Source organism: Pecten maximus, chromosome 1 (genome assembly GCF_902652985.1).
Source record: "Pecten maximus chromosome 1, xPecMax1.1, whole genome shotgun sequence".
NCBI lineage: Eukaryota > Metazoa > Mollusca > Bivalvia > Pectinida > Pectinidae > Pecten > Pecten maximus.
The window spans coordinates 6,987,362-7,009,712 of NC_047015.1; the positions used below are offsets into that span (position 1 = coordinate 6,987,362).

General features: G+C 40.1%; 2 protein-coding genes across 2 annotated transcripts in view; one reads left to right on the plus strand and one right to left on the minus strand.

The window, feature by feature from the left end:
- LOC117323517 (cytochrome P450 2U1-like) overlaps positions 1 to 2,755 on the minus strand; it is a 13,000-nt gene extending 10,245 nt beyond the window's left edge. Inside the window, exon 1 of the mRNA XM_033878784.1 lies at positions 2,324 to 2,755. Coding sequence (XP_033734675.1) covers positions 2,324 to 2,696 — 373 coding nt within the window. The 5' untranslated portion in view covers positions 2,697 to 2,755. The remainder of the gene's footprint in view (positions 1 to 2,323) is intronic.
- A 4,388-nt stretch (positions 2,756 to 7,143) lies between these two features.
- On the plus strand, positions 7,144 to 13,124 carry LOC117326380. Its single transcript, XM_033883434.1, has 3 exons — positions 7,144 to 7,305; positions 10,596 to 10,734; positions 12,905 to 13,124. Exons 1-3 carry the CDS (start codon positions 7,144 to 7,146, stop codon positions 13,102 to 13,104), a joined length of 501 nt encoding a protein of 166 aa, XP_033739325.1. The 3' UTR covers positions 13,105 to 13,124.
- Positions 13,125 to 22,351: the final 9,227 nt, after the last annotated feature.

Here is a 22,351-nt window from a genome sequence, read left to right on the forward strand (position 1 = left end):
TAGGTATATCTACCACGTAATACCATACAAAACAGACACTCTACCACACTGTCCTAGGTATATCTACCACGTAATACCATACAAAACAGACACTCTACCACACTGTCCTAGGTATATCTACCACGTAATACCATACAAAACAGACACTATACCACACTGTCCTAGGTATATCTACCACGTAATACCATACAAAACAGACACTCTACCACACTGTCCTAGGTATATCTACCACGTAATACCATACAAAACAGACACTCTACCACACTGTCCTAGGTATATCTACCACGTAATACCATACAAAACAGACATTATACCACACTGTCCTAGGTATATCTACCACGTAATACCATACAAAACAGACACTCTACCACACTGTCCTGGGTATATCTACCACGTAATACCATACAAAACAGACATTATACCAAACTGTCCTAGGTATATCTACCACGTAATACCATACAAAACAGACACTCTACCACACTGTCCTGGGTATATCTACCACGTAATACCATACAAAACAGACATTATACCACACTGTCCTAGGTATATCTACCACGTAATACCATACAAAACAGACATTATACCACACTGTCCTAGGTATATCTACCACGTAATACCATACAAAACAGACACTCTACCACACTGTCCTAGGTATATCTACCACGTAATACCATACAAAACAGACACTCTACCACACTGTCCTAGGTATATCTACCACGTAATACCATACAAAACAGACATTATACTGTGGTTTTACCACATTGTCCTAGATACAGTCAACGTCCCTCCCCACCACTAGACACGATATAACAGACAGTCACCGTCCCTACCCACCACTAGACATTATATAACAGACAGTCAACGCCCCTCCCCACCACTAGACATTATATAACAGACAGTCAACGCCCCTCCCCACCACTAGACACGATATAATAGACAGTCGACGCCCCTCCCCACCACTAGACACGATATAATAGACAGTCGACGCCCCTCCCCACCAATAGACATGATATAACAGACAGTCGACGCCCCTCCCCACCACTAAACATGACATAACAGACAGTCGACGCCCCTCCCCACCACTAGACACGATATAACAGACAGTCACCGCCCCACCCCACCACTAGACATTATATAACAGACAGTCAACGCCCCTCCCCACCACTAGACACGATATAACAGACAGTCACCGCCCCACCCCACCACTAGACATTATATAACAGACAGTCAACGCCCCTCCCCACCACTAGACACGATATAATAGACAGTCGACGCCCCTCCCCACCACTAGACACGATATAATAGACAGTCGACGCCCCTCCCCACCAATAGACATGATATAACAGACAGTCGACGCCCCTCCCCACCACTAAACATGACATAACAGACAGTCGACGCCCCTCCCCACCACTAGACACGATATAACAGACAGTCACCGCCCCTCCCCACCACTAGACATTATATAACAGACAGTCACCGCCCCTCCCCACCACTAGACATTATATAACAGACAGTCACCGCCCCTCCCCACCACTAGACATTATATAACAGACAGTCACCGCCCCTCCCCACCACTAGACATTATATAACAGACAGTCACCGCCCCTCCCCACCACTAGACATTATATAACAGACAGTCACCGCCCCTCCCCACCACTAGACATGATATAACAGACAGTCGACGCCCCTCCCCACCACTAGACACGATATAACAGACAGTCACCGCCCCTCCCCACCACTAGACATGATATAACAGTCACCGCCCCTCCCCACCACTAGACATGATATAACAGACAGTCGCCGCCCCTCCCCACCACTAGACATGATATAACAGACAGTCGCCGCCCCTCCCCACCACTAGACATGATATAACAGACAGTGAACGTCCCTCCCCACCACTAGACACGATATAACAGACAGTAACCGCCCCTCCCCACCACTAGACATTATATAACAGACAGTCAACGTCCCTCCCCACCACTAGACACGATATAACAGACAGTCACCGCCCCTCCCCACCACTAGACATGATATAACAGTCACCGCCCCTCCCCACCACTAGACACGATATAACAGACAGTCACAGCCCCTCCCCATCACTAGACATGCTGTTATTAACAGTCAGCGTCCCTCGGAGTGTTTTTGTTAGCAACGTCATTGAACACACTCTGAAATAAATATTTGTTTAGACCAAGTATGCTTCAGTGAATACATATGTAAACACTCACTTTGACCTTGTGGACTTGTTACCACTGGTATACTACTATTTGTATGAATGCATTATAAGTATCAAAATGAAGTTTGGTTACGTAACACTTCCTACCATTATCTTTACATAATTCCATGAAAACCGTGTGTGGACGATCCGAGAAGATGTCGGCGTTGTTGATGAAGGCACTGTACAGGAGTCGGTAACTACTAATAACAACCACGGTGGTACTCCCAATCTCCAGGCGGTAGATATCTCCTAGCTTCTGTCTTTGTATGTTCAGTGTTTCCAGCAAGTCTCTCTGAGCCAGTAATGGTAAATGGCCGACGACCGGCAGCCAGAACGACGGACATGGAGGCAGACTTTTCTGCATTGATACATGTAACTGTCGTACCCTGAATAGTTTATGCACCAGCAAGAAGACCATAATAAACACCAAACCAGTGGTGACGTCCATGTTTACAACGCTGTACAAAATGGTCACCATAATTGACAGATATACATAACCATTCTACAGCTGAGTAATTCCGCTAATACACACATGTGTATACATGGATCGAAGGTACAGTACAATCGCCGTGAATCGGGTACCTATCGACTTTCAAGGAGAGCCAGGTCGGAGAGACGGTTGACACCGTGTTACACACCACCTGCCATTCAAGGTCTTTAAACACAGAATATATTCCAATTTTATCTTTATTTCCTGTTTTCAACTACTATTTAAATAATCTACCATACGCAACCCATCCCATTCAGTCCTAGAGAGTTACAATTACTATTTACATAATCTACCATAGTAACCCATTCCATTCAGTCCTAGAGAGTTACAATTACTATTTACTTAATCTAACATAAGTAACCCATCCCATTCAGTCCTAGAGAGTTACAATTACTATTTACATAATCTACCATAGTAACCCATTCCATTCAGTCATAGAGAGTGTTAATTACTATTTACATAATCTACCATAGTAACCCATTCCATTCAGTCCTAGAGAGTTACAATTACTATTTACATAATCTACCATAGTAACCCATTCCATTCAGTCCTAGAGAGTTACAATTACTATTTACTTAATCTAACATAAGTAACCCATCCCATTCAGTCCTAGAGAGTTACAATTACTATTTACATAATCTACCATAGTAACCCATTCCATTCAGTCATAGAGAGTGTTAATTACTATTTACATAATCTACCATAGTAACCCATTCCATTCAGTCCTAGAGAGTTACAATTACTATTTACATAATCTATCATAAGTAACCCATCCCATTCAGTCCTAGAGTGTTAATTACTAATTACATAATCTATCATAAGTAACCCATTCCATTCAGTCCTAGAGAGTGTTAATTACTATTTACATAATCTACCATAGTAACCCATTCCATTCAGTCCTAGAGAGTTACAATTACTATTTACATAATCTACAATAAGTAACCCATTCCATTCAGTCCTAGAGTGTTAATTACTATTTACATAATCTACCATAAGTAGCCCATCCCATTCAGTCCTAGAGAGTGTTAATTACTAATTACATAAGCTACCATAAGTAACCCATCCCATTCAGTCCTAGAGAGTTACAATTACTATTTACATAATCTACCATAAGTAACCCATTCCATTCAGTCCTAGAGTGTTAATTACTATTTACATAAACTATAAGTAACCCATTCCATTCAGTCATAGAGAGTGTTAATTATTATTTACATAAACTATAAGTAACCCATTCCATTCAGTCCTATAGAGTGTTGGCGATGGGCAACAGATGAGGACTGAATTAAAATCTATCGGAAGATAGAATCTAGATATTTCACTCATAGTTTTGTAGACATATTTTAACAGATTGTAGAACGTATCTATCAATTTGTTTCGAAAGTATTTGTCGAAAATAAAATAATTACAATGTACTACCTTGGTCTCACAAAAATGACTTTGTAAATATTTCAATGGCACAAAGCCTTACTCAGTTCAAGCAACGTACTTTAACGAGGCAAGAATTGAGAATTAGCTGCAACTGATCGGAAGAAAACTTTGATATATACAATAGTTCATCTTATCATTTTATTGGTACTTTAAATGAAGGAAATATGTTCATTTTCTATAAAGCCTTTGGACTCGAAGGATGTTTTTTTCAACCTATCTAGTTATTTCTGAAATATTATATTTGTATAAGTTACTAAAGTTTTCAGTCATTACTTTCAGGGCATTTTGGATATATACATGTCCCTTGAAGCGCTTGTGATTAATGCGATTCATGGAACATATCCAGAAAGCTAATGTCGTTATGACCTCATGCATGTTGCAAAAATAAATTTCATTCCTTAAATATCTACATTCAGTATGCTTGAAAGCATTGGCGAAAATTGTATTAATTTTTCTTAACAACATTAGCCTCAGCACAGTGTGAAGTATGTCTGGGACCGCGTTAAGGTCTCACACAACTGATTCAGCCAATCAGCCAAGTCGCTAAAGAAAATGTGTTTCTTGCGTTTGTAGCTATTTCCTGAGTAAATTAAACATGCATAGGGTACTTTCTATATACGAGAATAAAGAGTAGGATTTTGAGATTTTAAAAATGAAAAATATTCACTCCTGGTATAAATAGAAAGATATAGGATTCCAGGTGTAAAAAAGGCGGGAATTCCCCAGGTAGGGGTTCCCCTTTCCACTGTAGATATCAGGGTTACTGTCTTCCAAGTACTGGTGTGCTCTTATATGCTATTCAACCTACCCAATAACATCATTTTTCTGGTAGGGAAATATCAAAACTATAATTTGATATAAATTTCACAACATTTGAACTTTAAATGAGCGATTGAGGGAACGGGGTCATTGGTAATAACATATAGTTAAATAATTAGTTGTGCGAGACCTTGATGCGACATTGGAAAGTCACCTCGAGCTCGTGTGTTGATAATAATGGTCTTCGGACGTCAAATACTGTTTTTAGTCTCAGCTTTTTCCAATTGGAAATCGATAATTGATATTTTCGATTGTTTTTACATTCAATACTTAAAATGAATATAGAATACTTCTGATTGGTTCGTCATTTCCGAGAAATAGGCCACACAAAAATTGCCGTGCTGGTTGAGCCGTAGCTGCGATAACGTAGCTCTGGACGACGGACGGACAATTTCTGACAGATGGTCGTCGTCAGAGCAGTGTAGGCAGGGTATGAATATTCGTTCTAGTTGAGCCGCAAGAGGTGCCGATAGCAATAAAGAGGTTGCATGTTTTGGCGATAGTGAAATGCTTGCACAATGTATATAAAATGAACGTGCGATTCAACAAGTCACCGAAACAGACAAGTTAAGCCAATTCATCGGGAACAAATTAAATTTCCGAGACGGGTTTCTTCAAACGAAGTTGTCAGATCTACTATCGTCGCTAGCCATGGCGTCCGATTACTCGTCACGTCGTGGGGTTTAACGTAATCAGAAGCCTTGGCTAGCGAAGATGGTTATTACAAGGAGAGAATCAAAATTGAGTACAATTTAAAAACTTAGGAACCAAAATAAAATGGGAGAGTGATTCAAAGGACTCGTATAGGGAACCGCGGTGTAGGTTATCGAGATAGGACGGACATCACGGATTAATCGATCTAAGAATTAAACTTAATCACAGTATGCAAATTCATGTGAGGGTTAAAACGTAATTCTTCGCTGTTCATCACAACTTTAACGCAACCACAGCCTTTTTAAAGTAAATACAATTCCTTAAAATGATATAGGATAATCATCAGTAAAACATTCAGGAATGCACTTAAAAATCAATAAAGATGTCTGCTTATTACATGCCATTTTATATGTACATGTATATAATATTTGCTTTTCCTGTATTCTAATCCCTCATGCATAACACCTATGAGCGGCTTCAACACTTTTATTTTTTTTTTTATTTTTGATTTATTTTGTGTGTGTGTGGGGGGGGGGGGGGGTCAAGGTTTATTAACCGTGAACAGGTTCATTACGAAGGGGTGTCTCCTTGTAGTAGTTTACCTTACTGAACAACATACGGAATGCCCCACCGTACGCCAACCAGAACAAGTAGGGTAAAGTGTCCTCCCCAAGGACACAACCACGACAGCACAGACCGGCCCGTTTCCAAGCTTTCCTGGAAATACAAACCGACACGGTTAGGAAGCGTCGAACCACTCACTTCGGATCTCCTCGGATCTCCACCTGAGGTCACATGGCCCTCTAACCGATTGGGTTATCGCGGTCAGCTTTCTCGGATGTTTTCCCATTGACTGGGTCATTGTCACTCAGTAGCTCAATACCAGGCGTCTCGACCGTTATCACTGCTTAGGAGTAGACTCGGCATAAAGAAAATGATCAACGAGTTTAACTTAATGTTAATATGCCCGAAATCTCCCACGTGGTCTTCCATGCTATAACGTTTAATGTGTGTAAAGAACTGAGCTAGGTAGTGGACATTTAGTTATCATACAAGCTAGACATATAGATGTTCCTGTATCATATTCTCTTCCTTCTCTATAATATTTTAGCAACTCGTCACACTTCTATATCAAACACAAAATATTAACGCCTTCACTGAAATTCAACAAAACAATAAAATATAGTTTTGTGCAATAAGTTCAGGAGTGTGCAGCTTTCAAGAACAAGCTTAAGAAATTGTAAGCAGAAATACCAATATCCTATCCCGGAGGATTAGATTATCATCGGTGACGATGTTAAAACTGCTGCTAATCATTTTATAAAGAAGACACGTGTTATAACATGGGGACCAGCACTAACGAATGCAGCATTACTGAATGTTATAAATGTTAACCATGTTGTCCTAAATTATCCAAATAATTAAAAAACAAAAATGTCACCCAAGCTGTTTTGAAACTGTTTTGAAAAGTGTTGAAAAATGTTCCTCTCCTGAAATAAACTCGGTAAGTAGTATCCGGTACAGTGCCCCAATAATGCCGATCCTCGGAGAACCTTATCTCTGTGACCTTCTAACCACGTATATATGCAGAGTAGAAATTACTGCCAGAACTACACCTGTTCTGGCCAAATCACCTGCAATGTTCAAGGAAGTAGCTGTTATCTTGGGTTTGTGCATGGTTCTGGTCTCTGCAAGGGTAAGCTGAGTTCTTCCTCTTCACTCTAAAACTAAGGGTAAGCTGAGTTCTTCTCTCCCAACACTAAGGGTAAGCTGAGTTCTTCCTCTTCACTCTAAAACTAAGGGTAAGCTGAGTTCTTCTCTCCCAACACTAAGGGTAAGCTGAGTTCTTCCTCTTCACTCTAAAACTAAGGGTAAGCTGAGTTCTTCCTCTTCACTCTAAAACTAAGGGTAAGCTGAGTTCTTCCTCTTCACTCTAAAACTAAGGGTAAGCTGAGTTCTTCCTCTTCACTCTAAAACTAAGGGTAAGCTGAGTTCTTCCTCTTCACTCTAAAACTAAGGGTAAGCTGAGTTCTTCCTCTTCACTCTAAAACTAAGGGTAAGCTGAGTTCTTCCTCTTCACTCTAAAACTAAGGGTAAGCTGGGTTCTTCTCTCCTATCTAACATAAGGGTAAGCGGAGTTCTTCTCTCCCAACACTCAGGGTAAGCTGGGTTCTTCTCTCCTATCTAACATTAAGGGTAAGCGGAGTTCTTCTCTCCTATCTAACATTAAGGGTAAGCTGGGTTCTTCTCTCCTATCTAACATTAAGGGTAAGCTGGGTTCTTCTCTCCTATCTAACATTAAGGGTAAGCGGAGTTCTTCTCTCCCAACACTAAGGGTAAGCTGGGTTCTTCTCTCCCAACACTAAGGGTAAGCTGGGTTCTTCTCTCCCAACACTAAGGGTAAGCTGGGTTCTTCTCTCCTATCTAACATTAAGGGTAAGCGGAGTTCTTCTCTCCCAACACTAAGGGTAAGCTGGGTTCTTCTCTCCCAACACTAAGGGTAAGCTGGGTTCTTCCTCTTCGCTTTAACACTAAGTGTAGGCTGAGTTCTTCCTCTTCACTCCTCTTCACTCTAAAACTAAGGGTAAGCTGGGTTCTTCTCTCCTATCTAACATTAAGGGTAAGCGGAGTTCTTCTCTCCCAACACTAAGGGTAAGCTGGGTTCTTCTCTCCCAACACTAAGGGTAAGCTGGGTTCTTCCTCTTCGCTTTAACACTAAGTGTAGGCTGAGTTCTTCTCTCTTCACTCTAACACTAAGTGTAGGCTGAGTTCTCTCTTCTCTCTCAACACTAAGTATAGTCTGAGGAAGTCTCTCATAACACTAATGGTAAGCTGAGGGCTTCTCTCATAACACTAATGATAAGCTGAGGGCTTCTCTCATAACACTAATGGTAAGCTGAGGGCTTCTCTCATAACACTAATGATCAGCTGAGGGCTTCTCTCATAACACTAATGGTAAGCTGAGGGATTCTCTCCTAACTCTAATGATAAGCTGAGGGCTTCTCTCCTATCAAACACTAAGTGTAGGTTGAGTTCTTCTCTTGAAACAGAAGACACACAAGTGACTAACACCTTTAAGTATAGATGTAGTAATGATATAAGTGTACTGTCGTGTTGTCCTTCTAGAAAGTAATTGCAGTGGTGTAAATCCAGACTGGCCTGAACACGTGTTAATACGATGGCTGATTGATAAGTTGTGAGCCTCATTTTGAAGGATTTGAATTTTGCCGGACACGTTGTATTATTCCCCAACATGATCCCCGTCAGTTTCTTTATACACTTCTGCCAGCGGTGTTAAGGGACTCAATGCCACTTTTATAAAACTCATTTTCGTGGCTGTTCAGAAAGTCATCCACTGCATGTATGACGTCATCATCGGACTGAAAGTGGGTACCTGAAATAATGTGACAGATTTCTAAAGAAAATTGGCAGGATCTTCCCCAAAAGGCTAAGATTAGCACGCGATAATGTACGCCTGGTGTGTTTCTGGTCAACTATCAGAAGTCGTGTTACACATTAGGCTGACAAGCTTTCTCATTGCAAAATCCTCAGTCAGAATGGAATGCACTTTTTCCTGTGAAACGCCAAATATATCTTTCTGTGACTCGATCGACAATATCATGAACTTTATTGACAATTTCTGGGGTTGCAACATTGACAGGTTTTCCAGGACGGTAGTCATCCTCAAGGCTCTGTCGGCAGCGCGTAAATTCCGCCACCCACATTTCCACATGAAGGGACATCTTTCCCTAGTGTTACTACCATATTTTTGGGTATCCTATGTTAAGCCTTCTTTCATCGATTTTGTTCATTTTGCAGAAGCCGCTTGTCTTGTTTACATTAGAGTGCTACCTCGTCAATATTAACTTACCAAATGAGACCAGTCCTTGTGTACACGGCCTATATAGTCAGAGAATAGTAGGACTTGAAAAACATCCTTGAGTATCTCCTTCAATACGAGGCTCACAACACATCAATCATCCCTCGTACATCAATTGCAGTGGATCGACACCGTCTGTCTTCCATGTAAAAATGGTTAGCTATTTTCTATATAAAGTTTACACGCAATATAATGGTTACTTTCAAATTCTTTCTCACTGTCATAAAAAAGTATCATATTTTTTTGAGTTAGGCCTGTGGTATTTTTATAAGCATTCGCTGACTGTCGTCAACAAAGAGATACACATGTAAGCTCACGGCAGGTGAGCTTATTCCGTGCTGCGGGGCCGTCGTCCGTCCGGCATCAACCTTTTCCCTTTAACAACTTCTTCTCAATAACCAAGAGGTCCATGAACTTGATATTGGGCCTGTAGCATGCTGAAGGGCTTCCAAGTTTATTCAAATGAACGACCTGGATTTTCATTCAAGGTCACATGGGTCAAATAGGCGAAAATCTTTGAAACAACTTCTCAATAACCAAGAGGCCCAGGGACTCGATATCTGGCCTGTAGCATGTTGGTGTGAAGCGCTACCAAGTTTGTTCAAATGAATGACTTTAACCTTCATTCAAGGTCACATGGGTCAAATAGGTTAAAAACTTCAAACAACTTGTACATAACCAAGAACCCTACGGACTTGATATTGGGCCTGCAGCATGCTGGGGTGAAGGGTTACCAAGTTTGTTAAAAAGAATATCCTTAACTTTGATTAAACTTCATAGTGATCAAATAGGCTATAACAATAATTTCTTGATAGCCAACAGACTCCGAAACCTGATATTAGGCCAATAGTATGCAGGAATGAAGGACTAGAAAATGTATTGACATAAATAGCTTTCTCTGATATTTGAATAAAGTGGTTATCAGCATAGTATTTGCAGAAATGACCGAGATCAAGTTCGAAGTTGCTGTAGAGCCAGGTGAGTGATACAGACCAATTGGAGGCAATTTGATAAAGTGGTGATTTTCGAAGGAAAATGTAGCCGTTTTCTCACTTGTGTAATAACTTAAAGTGTCTTGAATGCAATTTTTAAACACTTGGTTTCAGACGAGTTGCACTAGAGATGACCAATGTGGAAGCGGGGAGTGCTGTTACTACCACGAGGGGCCAATGATCATGAGCCGTAAAAGGCAGCAGCATGCCCAGTTATCTCTGCCACAAGATTTGACGTTGATGCACCAGGGAGGTTAGTTGATGACTTCTGTGAGATTTCGGGCCCTTACATATCATATCTCACAGGAAGAAAATTTACGCTTGCGAATTGGTCTCTCTTTATCTAAATAGACAGAACTTATCTTTATATTAAAATTCTGACTACCAATCTGTCCATAGTTGAATTAATATTATCACATGAAACCATGGATCAGACTAGGAAGAACAAAAGGTCCATGGGCCTTAACGCTAACCTGAGTTTCGAAACATTTCAATTTATTTGACCTTTTTTGACCCCGACATCAGTCCCAGGGGGTCAGTCAGGGCCAACATGTGTATACCATCAAGCTGTCATTCCATGCTGATAATGTTAACCAAGTTAGAATAAATTCCAATAGAAATCCAACAAATAATAGTCAAAAATTTGATTTCCCTATATAATCTATAGTAAAGTCTACCCCCTCCCCAGGGGCAAACGTGAAATCCAAGGGTAATGAAATTCACAATTTTGGTAAAAGACCCTAAGACCCTTACATCTATGAAGAGTGTTTGATTCCACCATATCTGAGAGTAAAGTAGAAGATTTTTGAATTTTAAGTCAATTTGACCCTTTTTGCCCCGCCCCTCAGGCCCTTTGGGGGTGGAGACCATATAATTCATAAATTTGGTTGACCTTTAGCCATATAAGCTTCCTCGGTTATTGGTGAAAAGAGGTAAGATATGGATTATTAGGGAAGGGAGAGGCAACACCTGGGTTATTGGTGGAGAGAGAGGTAGGTCATGGGTTATTGGTTGATGAAGAGAGATAAGACATGGGTTATTGGTGAAGATAGGTAAGGCGTGGGTTATTGGTGAAAAGAAAGGTATGACATGGGGTATTTGTGAAGAGGGGCAAGACTTGGGTTATAAGCGAAGGGAGGGGTAAGACATGGGTTATCGGTAAAGAGAGATAAGACATGGGTTATTTGTGAAGAGGGGTAACACGTGGGTTATCGGTGAAGAGAGATAAGACATTGGTTATTGGTGAAGAGGGGTAACACGTGGGTTATCGGTGAAGAGAGATAAGACATGGGTTATTGGTGAAGAGGGGTAAGACTTGAGTTATAAGCGAAGGGAGAGGTAAGACATGGGTTACTGGTGAAGAGAGGTAAGACATGGGTTATTGGTGAAGAGGGGTAACACGTGGGTTATCGGTGAAGAGAGATAAGACATGGGTTATTTGTGAAGAGGGGTAACACGTGGGTTATCGGTGAAGAGAGATAAGACATGGGTTATTTGTGAAGAGGGGTAACACGTGGGTTATCGGTGAAGAGAGATAAGACATGGGTTATTGGTGAAGAGGGGTAACACGTGGGTTATCGGTGAAGAGAGATAAGACATGGGTTATTGGTGAAGAGGGGTAAGACTTGAGTTATAAGCGAAGGGAGAGGTAAGACATGGGTTACTGGTGAAGAGAGGTGAGACATGGGTTATTGGTGAAGAGATAAGACATGGGTTATTTGTGAAGAGGGGTAACACGTGGGTTATCGGTGAAGAGAGATAAGACATGGGTTATTGGTGAAGAGGGGTAACACGTGGGTTATCGGTGAAGAGAGATAAGACATGGGTTATTGGTGAAGAGGGGTAACACGTGGGTTATCGGTGAAGAGAGATAAGACATGGGTTATTGGTGAAGAGGGGTAAGACTTGAGTTAATAGCGAAGGGAGAGGTAAGACATGGGTTACTGGTGAAGAGAGGTAAGACATGGGTTATTGGTGAAGAGGGGTAACACGTGGGTTATCGGTGAAGAGAGATAAGACATGGGTTATTTGTGAAGAGGGGTAACACGTGGGTTATCGGTGAAGAGAGATAAGACATGGGTTATTTGTGAAGAGGGGTAACACGTGGGTTATCGGTGAAGAGAGATAAGACATGGGTTATTGGTGAAGAGGGGTAACACGTGGGTTATCGGTGAAGAGAGATAAGACATGGGTTATTGGTGAAGAGGGGTAAGACTTGAGTTATAAGCGAAGGGAGAGGTAAGACATGGGTTGTTAGCGAAGAGGTCAGATAGGTAATTAGGAATCGCTAGCCTTCATAACGATATGGCATTATACATGTTGTTGTGTAAAGGTCTGTCCTTGGACACTTCAAAGCTTTAAAATAGTATGTTAACATTGTAAGTCTTTCTACTGTAAGTAGATTTAAATTACTTCATTTTCAGGCTACTGTGAGGTCTACAAACGTGTGAATGAATCCTGTAGCGTCTTTGGCAAGATAAACGGCCATTGTGAATGCGGTCCTGGACTGACATGTAAGTTTGTGTCGTCTGGACCGTCTTTATTGGGACCTGACACCATTGTCGCCAGCAAGAGAAGCATGGTATTCCAAGGACCTGGTAGTTATTTGTGTGTAGCGCACTGAATAAACACCTGATTTGTAAAGACCGTGTCAAGCTTTATTGTCGCAAAAAGCGATGTTAAGTCAACAATGATATTTAACGCTTCTTTAAAGATGCCACGACAAAAAATAATCATGATGGATTGAAAACAAGAAGTACAAGGTATTACACTTTACGCTATTACCACTCTCAGCTTCAACTCCTAGTTCTATCTTTAAAACTTAAAGTGGATGAATAGTCAATTGCACCCAGAAGAAATCCTATCGTTCTCTGCCTCCACATTTTGTGTGTACCTTAAGGGCTTATAATGAATATTTTTATTTGTTGGTGTTAATAGTTAAATCCTTTATTCCACCCATCATTACAAGGAATTAAGCCTTTTGGAAGTCCAACTTGGGCACAGGGACATGTCTAGTCTTATATTGAAAAAGAATCCCCCAAAAAACAATAGATTGTCCTATATATAAAATCAAAATATAGGTATTTCTGGCTATTTGTGTTGTCTGCGAGACATATAAGGATCACAATGTCGGCGGTGGCGTCCGCAGAAGAGGTTTCCGTTCGATAACAACTTTCCTTGGACTGATCAGACCCACGCTTTATACAGACCTTCCTTACAAAAGAGGCTTGCTTGGGATTGCATTTCAGGTCCGAAGGTTGAATGTAAAGGTTATTGTTACTATAAATAGAATAAGTGTTTCCGTGCAATAACTTGTTTCCTTGTGCTGATCAAGCTCAAACTTCATACAAGACTTTTTTTATCAAATGGGCTTGCTTGGGATTGCATTTCAGGTCTGAAGGTCAAAGATCAAGGTCACTGTTACTAACAAGTAGAAAATTTGTTTCCGTGCGATAACTCGAGTTCCATTGGGCGGATCAAGCTCAAACTTCATACAGACTTTATTACTGAAGGGGCTTGCATGGGATTGCTTACCAGGTCCGAAGGTTAAAGGTCACAGTTACTAATGTTTCCGTATGATATTTCAAGTTTCTTTGGACCGATCAAGCTCAAACTTCATGCAACTCTTCCTTTCCAAAAGTGCTGGCATGAGATTGCTTTTCAGACCCAAAGACCAAAGATCAAGGTCACTGTTACTTAAAGTAGAAAATTAGTTTGTATGCGATAACTGAAATTCCATTGGACTGATAAAACTAAAACTTCGTGCAGATCTTTTTTACCAAAAGTGCTTGCTTTGGATTGCTTTTCAGGTCCAAAGGTCAAAGGTCAATGTCACTGTTATTAACAAGAGGTCCAAGGGCCTTAACGGTCATCTGACTCTAAATTAAAGACCCTTATACTATTGTAGTATGCATTCTCTGTAGCAGGTATAGTGGCACTGTTGGCCATGGTGGCCATCTTTGAATTTGGATCAACCCAAAAAATAACAACACTTGATCAAGACTATCTCAGGATCATTTCTGTTAAGTTAGAGCTGAATCCCACAGGTGGAATTTGAGAAGAAGTTTGAAATTTGAAATAGGTGTTGCGCAATCATGTTACAAAATGGCCGCCATGGCTGCCATGTCTGCCATGTCAAAGTTTTTAAGAGGCCGAAAAATAACAACACTTTGTTGGCTCTCCTTCCTTAACATCCTCACCAATTTCCAGCTCAATCGCACCAGTGGAACTGGAGAAGAAGTTTAAAATGTCTTTTTCAAGATGGCTGCCATGACGGCCATCTTGGATTTGTGACCGACCTGAAAAATAACAACACTTGGTCAGGACCATCTCTGGATCATTTTTGGTAAGTAAGAACTGAATCCCACTGGTGGAATTTGAGAAGAAGTTTGAAATAGGTGTTGTTCAGAACAAGAGATCCCAGAGGGATCTTGGCGCCCACCACTGAATGATCTTCATAGGTTCCATGTCAGATTGATCTTTTCTCTACTTTTCCCTTCCTCTAAGTCTTACTAATCTGTGTAAATTCAGAAACAGCCCTCTAGTACTTTTCAAACAAGGGGAACCTATATATAAAATTTAAGATTTAGTGATAATGGCTGTCTGTCGGCCATATTGTTTTCGGATTGGTCCCAAAATGCAACATCAGGGACAAAAGGGAATCTACAAATGAAATTTTAGAAAGATCCCTTCAGTACCTTTTGCAAAATAGCGATAACAAACTTCAATTGTCAAAATCCAAGATGGCTGCCTGTCGGCCATGTTGTTTTCCGATTAATCTCAAAATGCAATATGCATAACAAGGCACCAGGGGAACCTACATATGAAATTTGAGAAAGATCCCTTCATTACTTTCTGAGAAATAGCGATAACAAACTTCAATTGTCAAAATCCAAGATGGCTGCCTGTCGGCCATGTTGTTTTCCGATTGGTCTCAAAATGCAATATGCATAACTAGGCACCAAGAGGAACCTACATATGAAATTTGAGAAAGATCCCTTCAGTACTTTCTGAGAAATAGCGATAACAAACTTCAATTGTCAAAATCCAAGATGGCTGCCTGTCGGCCATGTTGTTTTCCGATTGGTCTCAAAATGCAATATGCATAACTAGGCACCAAGGGGAACCTACATATGAAATTTGAGAAAGATCCCTTCAGTACTTTCTGAGAAATAGCGATAACAAACTTCAATTGTCAAAATCCAAGATGGCTGCCTGTCGGCCATGTTGTTTTCCGATTGGTCTCAAAATGCAGTATGCATAACAAGGCACCAAGAGGAACCTTCATATGAAATTTGAGAAAGATCCCTTCAGTACTTTCTGAGAAATAGCGATAACAAACTTCAATTGTCCAAATCCAAGATGGCTGCCTGTCGGCCATGTTGTTTTCCGATTGGTCTAAAAATGCAATATGCATAACTAGGCACCAAGAGGAACCTTCATATGAAATTTGAGAAAGATCCCTTCAGTACTTTCTGAGAAATAGCGATAACAAACTTCAATTGTCAAAATCCAAGATGGCTGCCTGTCGGCCATGTTGTTTTCCGATTGGTCTCAAAATGCAATATGCATAACACGGCACTGAGGGGAACGTATGTATGAAATTTGAGAAAGATCCCTTCAGTACTTTCTGAGAAATAGCGATAACAAACTTCAATTGTCAAAATCCAAGATGGCTGCCTGTCGGCCATGTTGTTTTCCGATTGGTCTCAAAATGCAATATGCATAACTAGGCAACAAGAGGAACCTACATATGAAATTTGAGAAAGATCCCTTCATCACTTTCTGAGAAATAGCGATAACAAACTTCAATTGTCAAAATCCAAGATGGCTGCCTGTCGGCCATGTTGTTTTCCGATTGGTCTCAAAATGCAGTATGCATAACAAGGCACCAAGAGGAACCTTCATATGAAATTTGAGAAAGATCCTTTCATTACTTTCTGAGAAATAGCGATAACAAACTTCAATTGTCACAATCCAAGATGGCTTCCTGTCGGCCATGTTGTTTTCCGATTGGTCTCAAAATGCAGTATGCATAACAAGGCACCAAGAGGAACCTTCATATGAAATTTGAGAAAGATCCCTTCAGTACTTTCTGAGAAATAGCGATAACAAACTTCAATTGTCCAAATCCAAGATGGCTTCCTGTCGGCCATGTTGTTTTCCGATTGGTCTAAAAATGCAATATGCATAACTAGGCACCAAGAGGAACCTACATATGAAATTTGAGAAAGATCCCTTCATTACTTTCTGAGAAATAGCGATAACAAACTTCAATTGTCAAAATCCAAGATGGCTGCCTGTCGGCCATGTTGTTTTCCGATTGGTCTCAAAATGCAAAATGCATAACTAGGCACCAAGGGGAACTTACATATGAAATTTGAGAAAGATCCCTTCAGTACTTTCTGAGGATTAGCGATAACAAGAATTGTTTACGGACGGACGGAGGGACGGACGGACGACGGACCACGGACGCAGGGCGATTTGAATAGCCCACCATCTGATGATGGTGGGCTAAAAACCAGGATTGCGCAATCATGTTACAAAATGGCCGCCGTGGCTGCCATGTAAAAGTTTTTACGAGGCCGAAAAATAACAACACTTTGTTGGCTCTCCCTTCCTCAACATCCTCACCAATTTCCAGCTCATTGGCACGAGTGGAACTGGAGAAGAAGTTTAAAATGTGTTTTTCAAGATGGCTGCCATGGCGGCCATCTTGCATTTCTGACCGACCTGAAAAATAACACTTTCTCAGGACCATCCCAGCATCATTTCAGGCAAGTTGCAGCTCAATCTCACCAGTGGAACTTGAGAAGAAGTTTCAAATGTGAAAAGTTTACGCACGCGTCAGATGACCTAAAAATAGAAATTTATGTCCCTTGTCATAACTCTTGTAATCACCTAACTTTCTGCGCAGGCGACACATCTACTTCCGTGGAATTCTTGTTTTAATATAAGACTAGACATGTCCCTGTAATTGGGAATAGGGGAAGTGTAAGAATAATGAACACATCCTGCATTTATTTTTGTTTCTTTTATTATTAACATATGATAAACTATATGATATAACCGTTACCCAGAGGGAATAAAAGATCTCTTAACGAAACTTAAATGAAAAAGAAATGAGCTAAGCATAGAATAGTGCTACAATCCGTAACTACAAAAACAGAATAAGAACACACTAAAACACATACCTGAAACTGACCCCATTATGCCAATATTATATTGCTATACCAATCCCAGTAAATAGGTGTGAGAAAACGATCGTACATGTCCTTTACACCACAGACATAATTCTGTACCTTTCCTGTCTCAGTCTATAATACAAGGAAGACAACAAATGACATGTGGAATAGGCTCGTGTATAAAGCACCATGCGTATGATGATGAGACAAAACGTAGTTTTCAAATTTTTATAAAAAAATAATTACATGGAATGCAAAATTTAATTGTTTGTGAAGTTAGTATTAGGAATGAAACTAATTTTTATCTGTAAAATTGGAAGGAAATGCTCGACACAAGGATTTCGTTCAAAATCTGGCTTTATCAATAAGCAAGCTAAAATTTTAAATAACCGATATTCTAAATACCTTACATTTCAAATACATGCGGCATCTGTTTCAATTGTTGTCAATATTAATCTTATTTAACTGCTAATTAACTCATATATTGTAGAAATAAATTAAACCGACTAAGTAGCATTATACCCATACTTTCTATCTTTGATTGAAGAAGTTTTTCACTAATTGCGTAGAATAGTATTTGATTTTATACTATTATACTTCGTCCAATCTAAGTCCGGGAAACATTATGATTTACGTCAACTAATGAAATTCCATTAAATTAATATACATATATTATGTACGATAAGTAGTCGTATTTAGAATGAGATAAGTCATTCATTTACTGTTACATATTATGATGGGCCTGTGCCATCTTATGACTAGTTAAAAATAACTACATGTGAAATGTTTAACATATTGGTTACATAATTGGAAAATATTGATAAAACATGTAAAACTAAGTTTATAGAATGATTCAAGTCACAACCATTTATGTACATAAAAATAAACATCTTTCTACTAGCTAGCATCACTAGATATGTGCCTTTACCAGAACAAAAGGAATTATTGAGGTCTACATTGGAACCGTACTGGTGTTACAGGTGGCGATAAAGTTCTCAATCGTCAGATAAAGTTATATCATCTTTGATTACAATTATAATTGATGTGTTCTTCAACATAGTAATAGCATCAGATCTATATGACAAATAATATACTCACTAACAATAAGTATACATAAGGCATTAAAATTAATTGCTTTGAAAAAAACATACATTGGATTATGTTAATTAAACTTAATGAATAACAATAATCGTTATTGCACCATTTTCTGATTAAAATGTTAAAACAATAACAATTCCTTGTTTAATTGTCATCCTCTGTAACAAAGAGATACCTCATAGTAAATAAAACAGCAATGGAAGTACAGTACACCTGTTATCACTTATCATTGATAATATCACATCTACTACCCTACTAGTCAGAATATCAATCAGAGATTTTATAACAGTGCCCTCTGTTTTTCAGATACATTTTAAGCATTAGAATTATTTTTCAAATACATGTAATAGGCTCTTCTTACAGCCAGCAAAACCACAACCAACAGTAACATCCAGAATCCTATACTTGGATTCAAGGTTGATACTATAATTACAACCTGGTGGTTAAATCCATGTATTTACCTAAAAACAAGTTAACTGTTCAGAGTGCCATAACTAAGGGAACCCAAACTACACACCACAAACCAAAGTTTTCGTGAGAATCTGATATTGATGGAGTAAGTAGACCAGGCACTGATGACATAACAGAATTATGTAAAAAAAAGAAAGAAAGGTTCATGGAAGACAGACAACATTAATTTTGATGGATGAAGATGGATAAGAACATCTGACATCAACATCATGTCAGTCAAATAAAAAAAAAAGTCACATATCCACACAGGAACATGTACTCACACAGGATCATGTACTCACACAGGAACATGGACTCACACAGGATCATGTACTCACACAGGAACATGTACTCACACAGGATCATGTACTCACACAGGAACATGTACTCACACAGGAGCATGTACTCACACAGGAACATGTACTCACACAGGAACATATACTCACACAGGAACATGTACTCACACAGGAACATGTACTCACACAGGAACATGTACTCACACAGGAACATATACTCACACAGGAACATATACTCACACAGGAACATGTACTCACACAGGAACATGTACTCACACAGGAACATATACTCACACAGGAACATGTACTCACACAGGGTCATGTATCCTTAGAGACGTGTACTCACACAGGAACATATACTCACACAGGAACATGTACTCACACAGGAACATATACTCACACAGGAACATATACTCACACAGGATCATGTACTCCCACAGGAACATGTACTCACACAGGATCATGTACTCACACAGGAACATATACTCACACAGGATCATGTACTCACACAGGAACATGTACTCACACAGGAACATTTACTCACACAGGAACATATACTCACACAGGATCATGTACTCACACAGGAACATGTACTCACACAGGAACATGTACTCACACAGGATCATGTACTCACACAGGATCATGTACTCACACAGGACCATGTACTCACACAGGATCATGTACTCACACGGGGCCATGTACCCACACAGGGCCATGTATCCACACAGGGCCATGTATCCTTACAGAGACATGTATCCATAGAGAGACATGCATCCACACAGGGCCATGTATCCACACAGGGCCATATATCCAAACAGGGCCATGTATCCACACAGGGCCATGTATCCTTACAGAGACATGTATCCATAGAGAGACATGCATCCACATAGGGCCATGTATCCACACAGGAACATATACTCACACAGGAACATGGACTCACACAGGAACATGTACTCACACAGGAACATGGACTCACACAGGAACATGTACTCACACAGGAACATGTACTCACACAGCATCATGTACTCACACAGGACCATGTACTCACACAGGATCATGTACTCACACAGGGCCATGTATCCACACAGGGCCATGTATCCACACAGGTCCATGTATCCTTACAGAGACATGTATCCATAGAGAGACATGCATCCACACAGGGCCATGTATCCACACAGGGCCATGTATCCAAAGAGAGACATGCATCCACATAGGGCCATGTATCCAAAGAGAGACATGTATCCACACAGGGCCATGTATCCAAAGAGAGACATGTATCCACACAGGGCCATGTATCCAAAGAGAGACATGCATCCACAAAGGGCCATGTATCCACACAGGGCCATGTATCCACACAGAGACATGTATCCACACAGGGCCATGTATCCACACAGGGCCATGTATCCTTAGAGACATGTATCCACACAGGGCCATGTATCCTTAGAGACATGTATCCTCATGGCTTTGTATTCTTATTGCCATTTTGTGTTCATATCCAGAGGAAAAGCATGACCCTAATGATTTGGAATGTTAACAAGAGATCCCAGAGGGATCTTGGCGCCCACCATTGAATGATCTTCATAGGTTCCATGTCGGATTGATCTTTTCTCTACTTTTCCCTTCATTTTACTAATCTGTGCAAATTGAGACATCCCTCCAGTACTTTTCAAACAAGGGAATCCAAGCTATATAAGAAATATGAGATTTAACGATAATGGCTGTTTGTTTGCCAGGTTGTTTTCAGGACAGACTGGTCCAAAAATGCAATACAAGGGACCAAGGGGAACCTACTTATGAAATTTGAGAAAGATCCCTTCAGTACTTTCTCAGAAATAGTGATAACAAACTTAAATTGTCAAAATCGAAGATGGCTGCCTGTCAGCCATGTTGTTTTCTGATTGGTCTCAAAACGCAATATGCATAACTAGGCACCAAGGGGAACCTACAAATGAAATTTGAGAAAGATCCCGTTAGTACTTTCTCAGAAATAGCGATAACAAACTTCAATGGTCAAAATCCAAGATGGCTGCCTGTCGGCCATGTTGTTTTCCGATCGGTCCCAAAATGCTAGGCACCAAGGGGACCTACATATGAAATTTGAGAAAGATCCCTTCAGTACTTTCTGAGAAATAGCGATAACAAACTTCAATTGTCAATATCCAAGATGGCTACCTGTCGGCCATGTTGTTTTCTGATTGGTCTCAAAATGCAGTATGCATAACAAGGCACTGAGGGGAACGTATGTATGAAATTTGAGAAAGATCCCTTCATTACTTTCTGAGAAATAGCGATAACAAACTTCAATTGTCAAAATCCAAGATGGCTGCCTGTCGGCCAGATTGTTTTCCGATTGGTCTCAAAATACAATATGCATAACTAGGCAACAAGAGGAACCTACATATGAAATTTGAGAAAGATCCCTTCATCACTTTCTGAGAAATAGCGATAACAAACTTCAATTGTCAAAATCCAAGATGGCTGCCTGTCGGCCATGTTGTTTTCCGATTGGTCTCAAAATGCAATATGCATAACAAGGCACCAAGAGGAACCTACATATGAAATTTGAGAAAGATCCCTTCAGTACTTTCTGAGAAATAGCGATAACAAACTTCAATTGTCAAAATCCAAGATGGCTGCCTGTCGGCCATGTTGTTTTCCGATTGGTCTCAAAATGCAATATGCATAACTAGGCACCAAGGGGAACCTACATATGAAATTTGAGAAAGATCCCTTCAGTACTTTCTGAGAAATAGCGATAACAATCTTCAATTGTCAAAATCCAAGATGGCTGCCTGTCGGCCATGTTGTTTTCCGATTGGTTTCAAAATGCAATATGCATAAC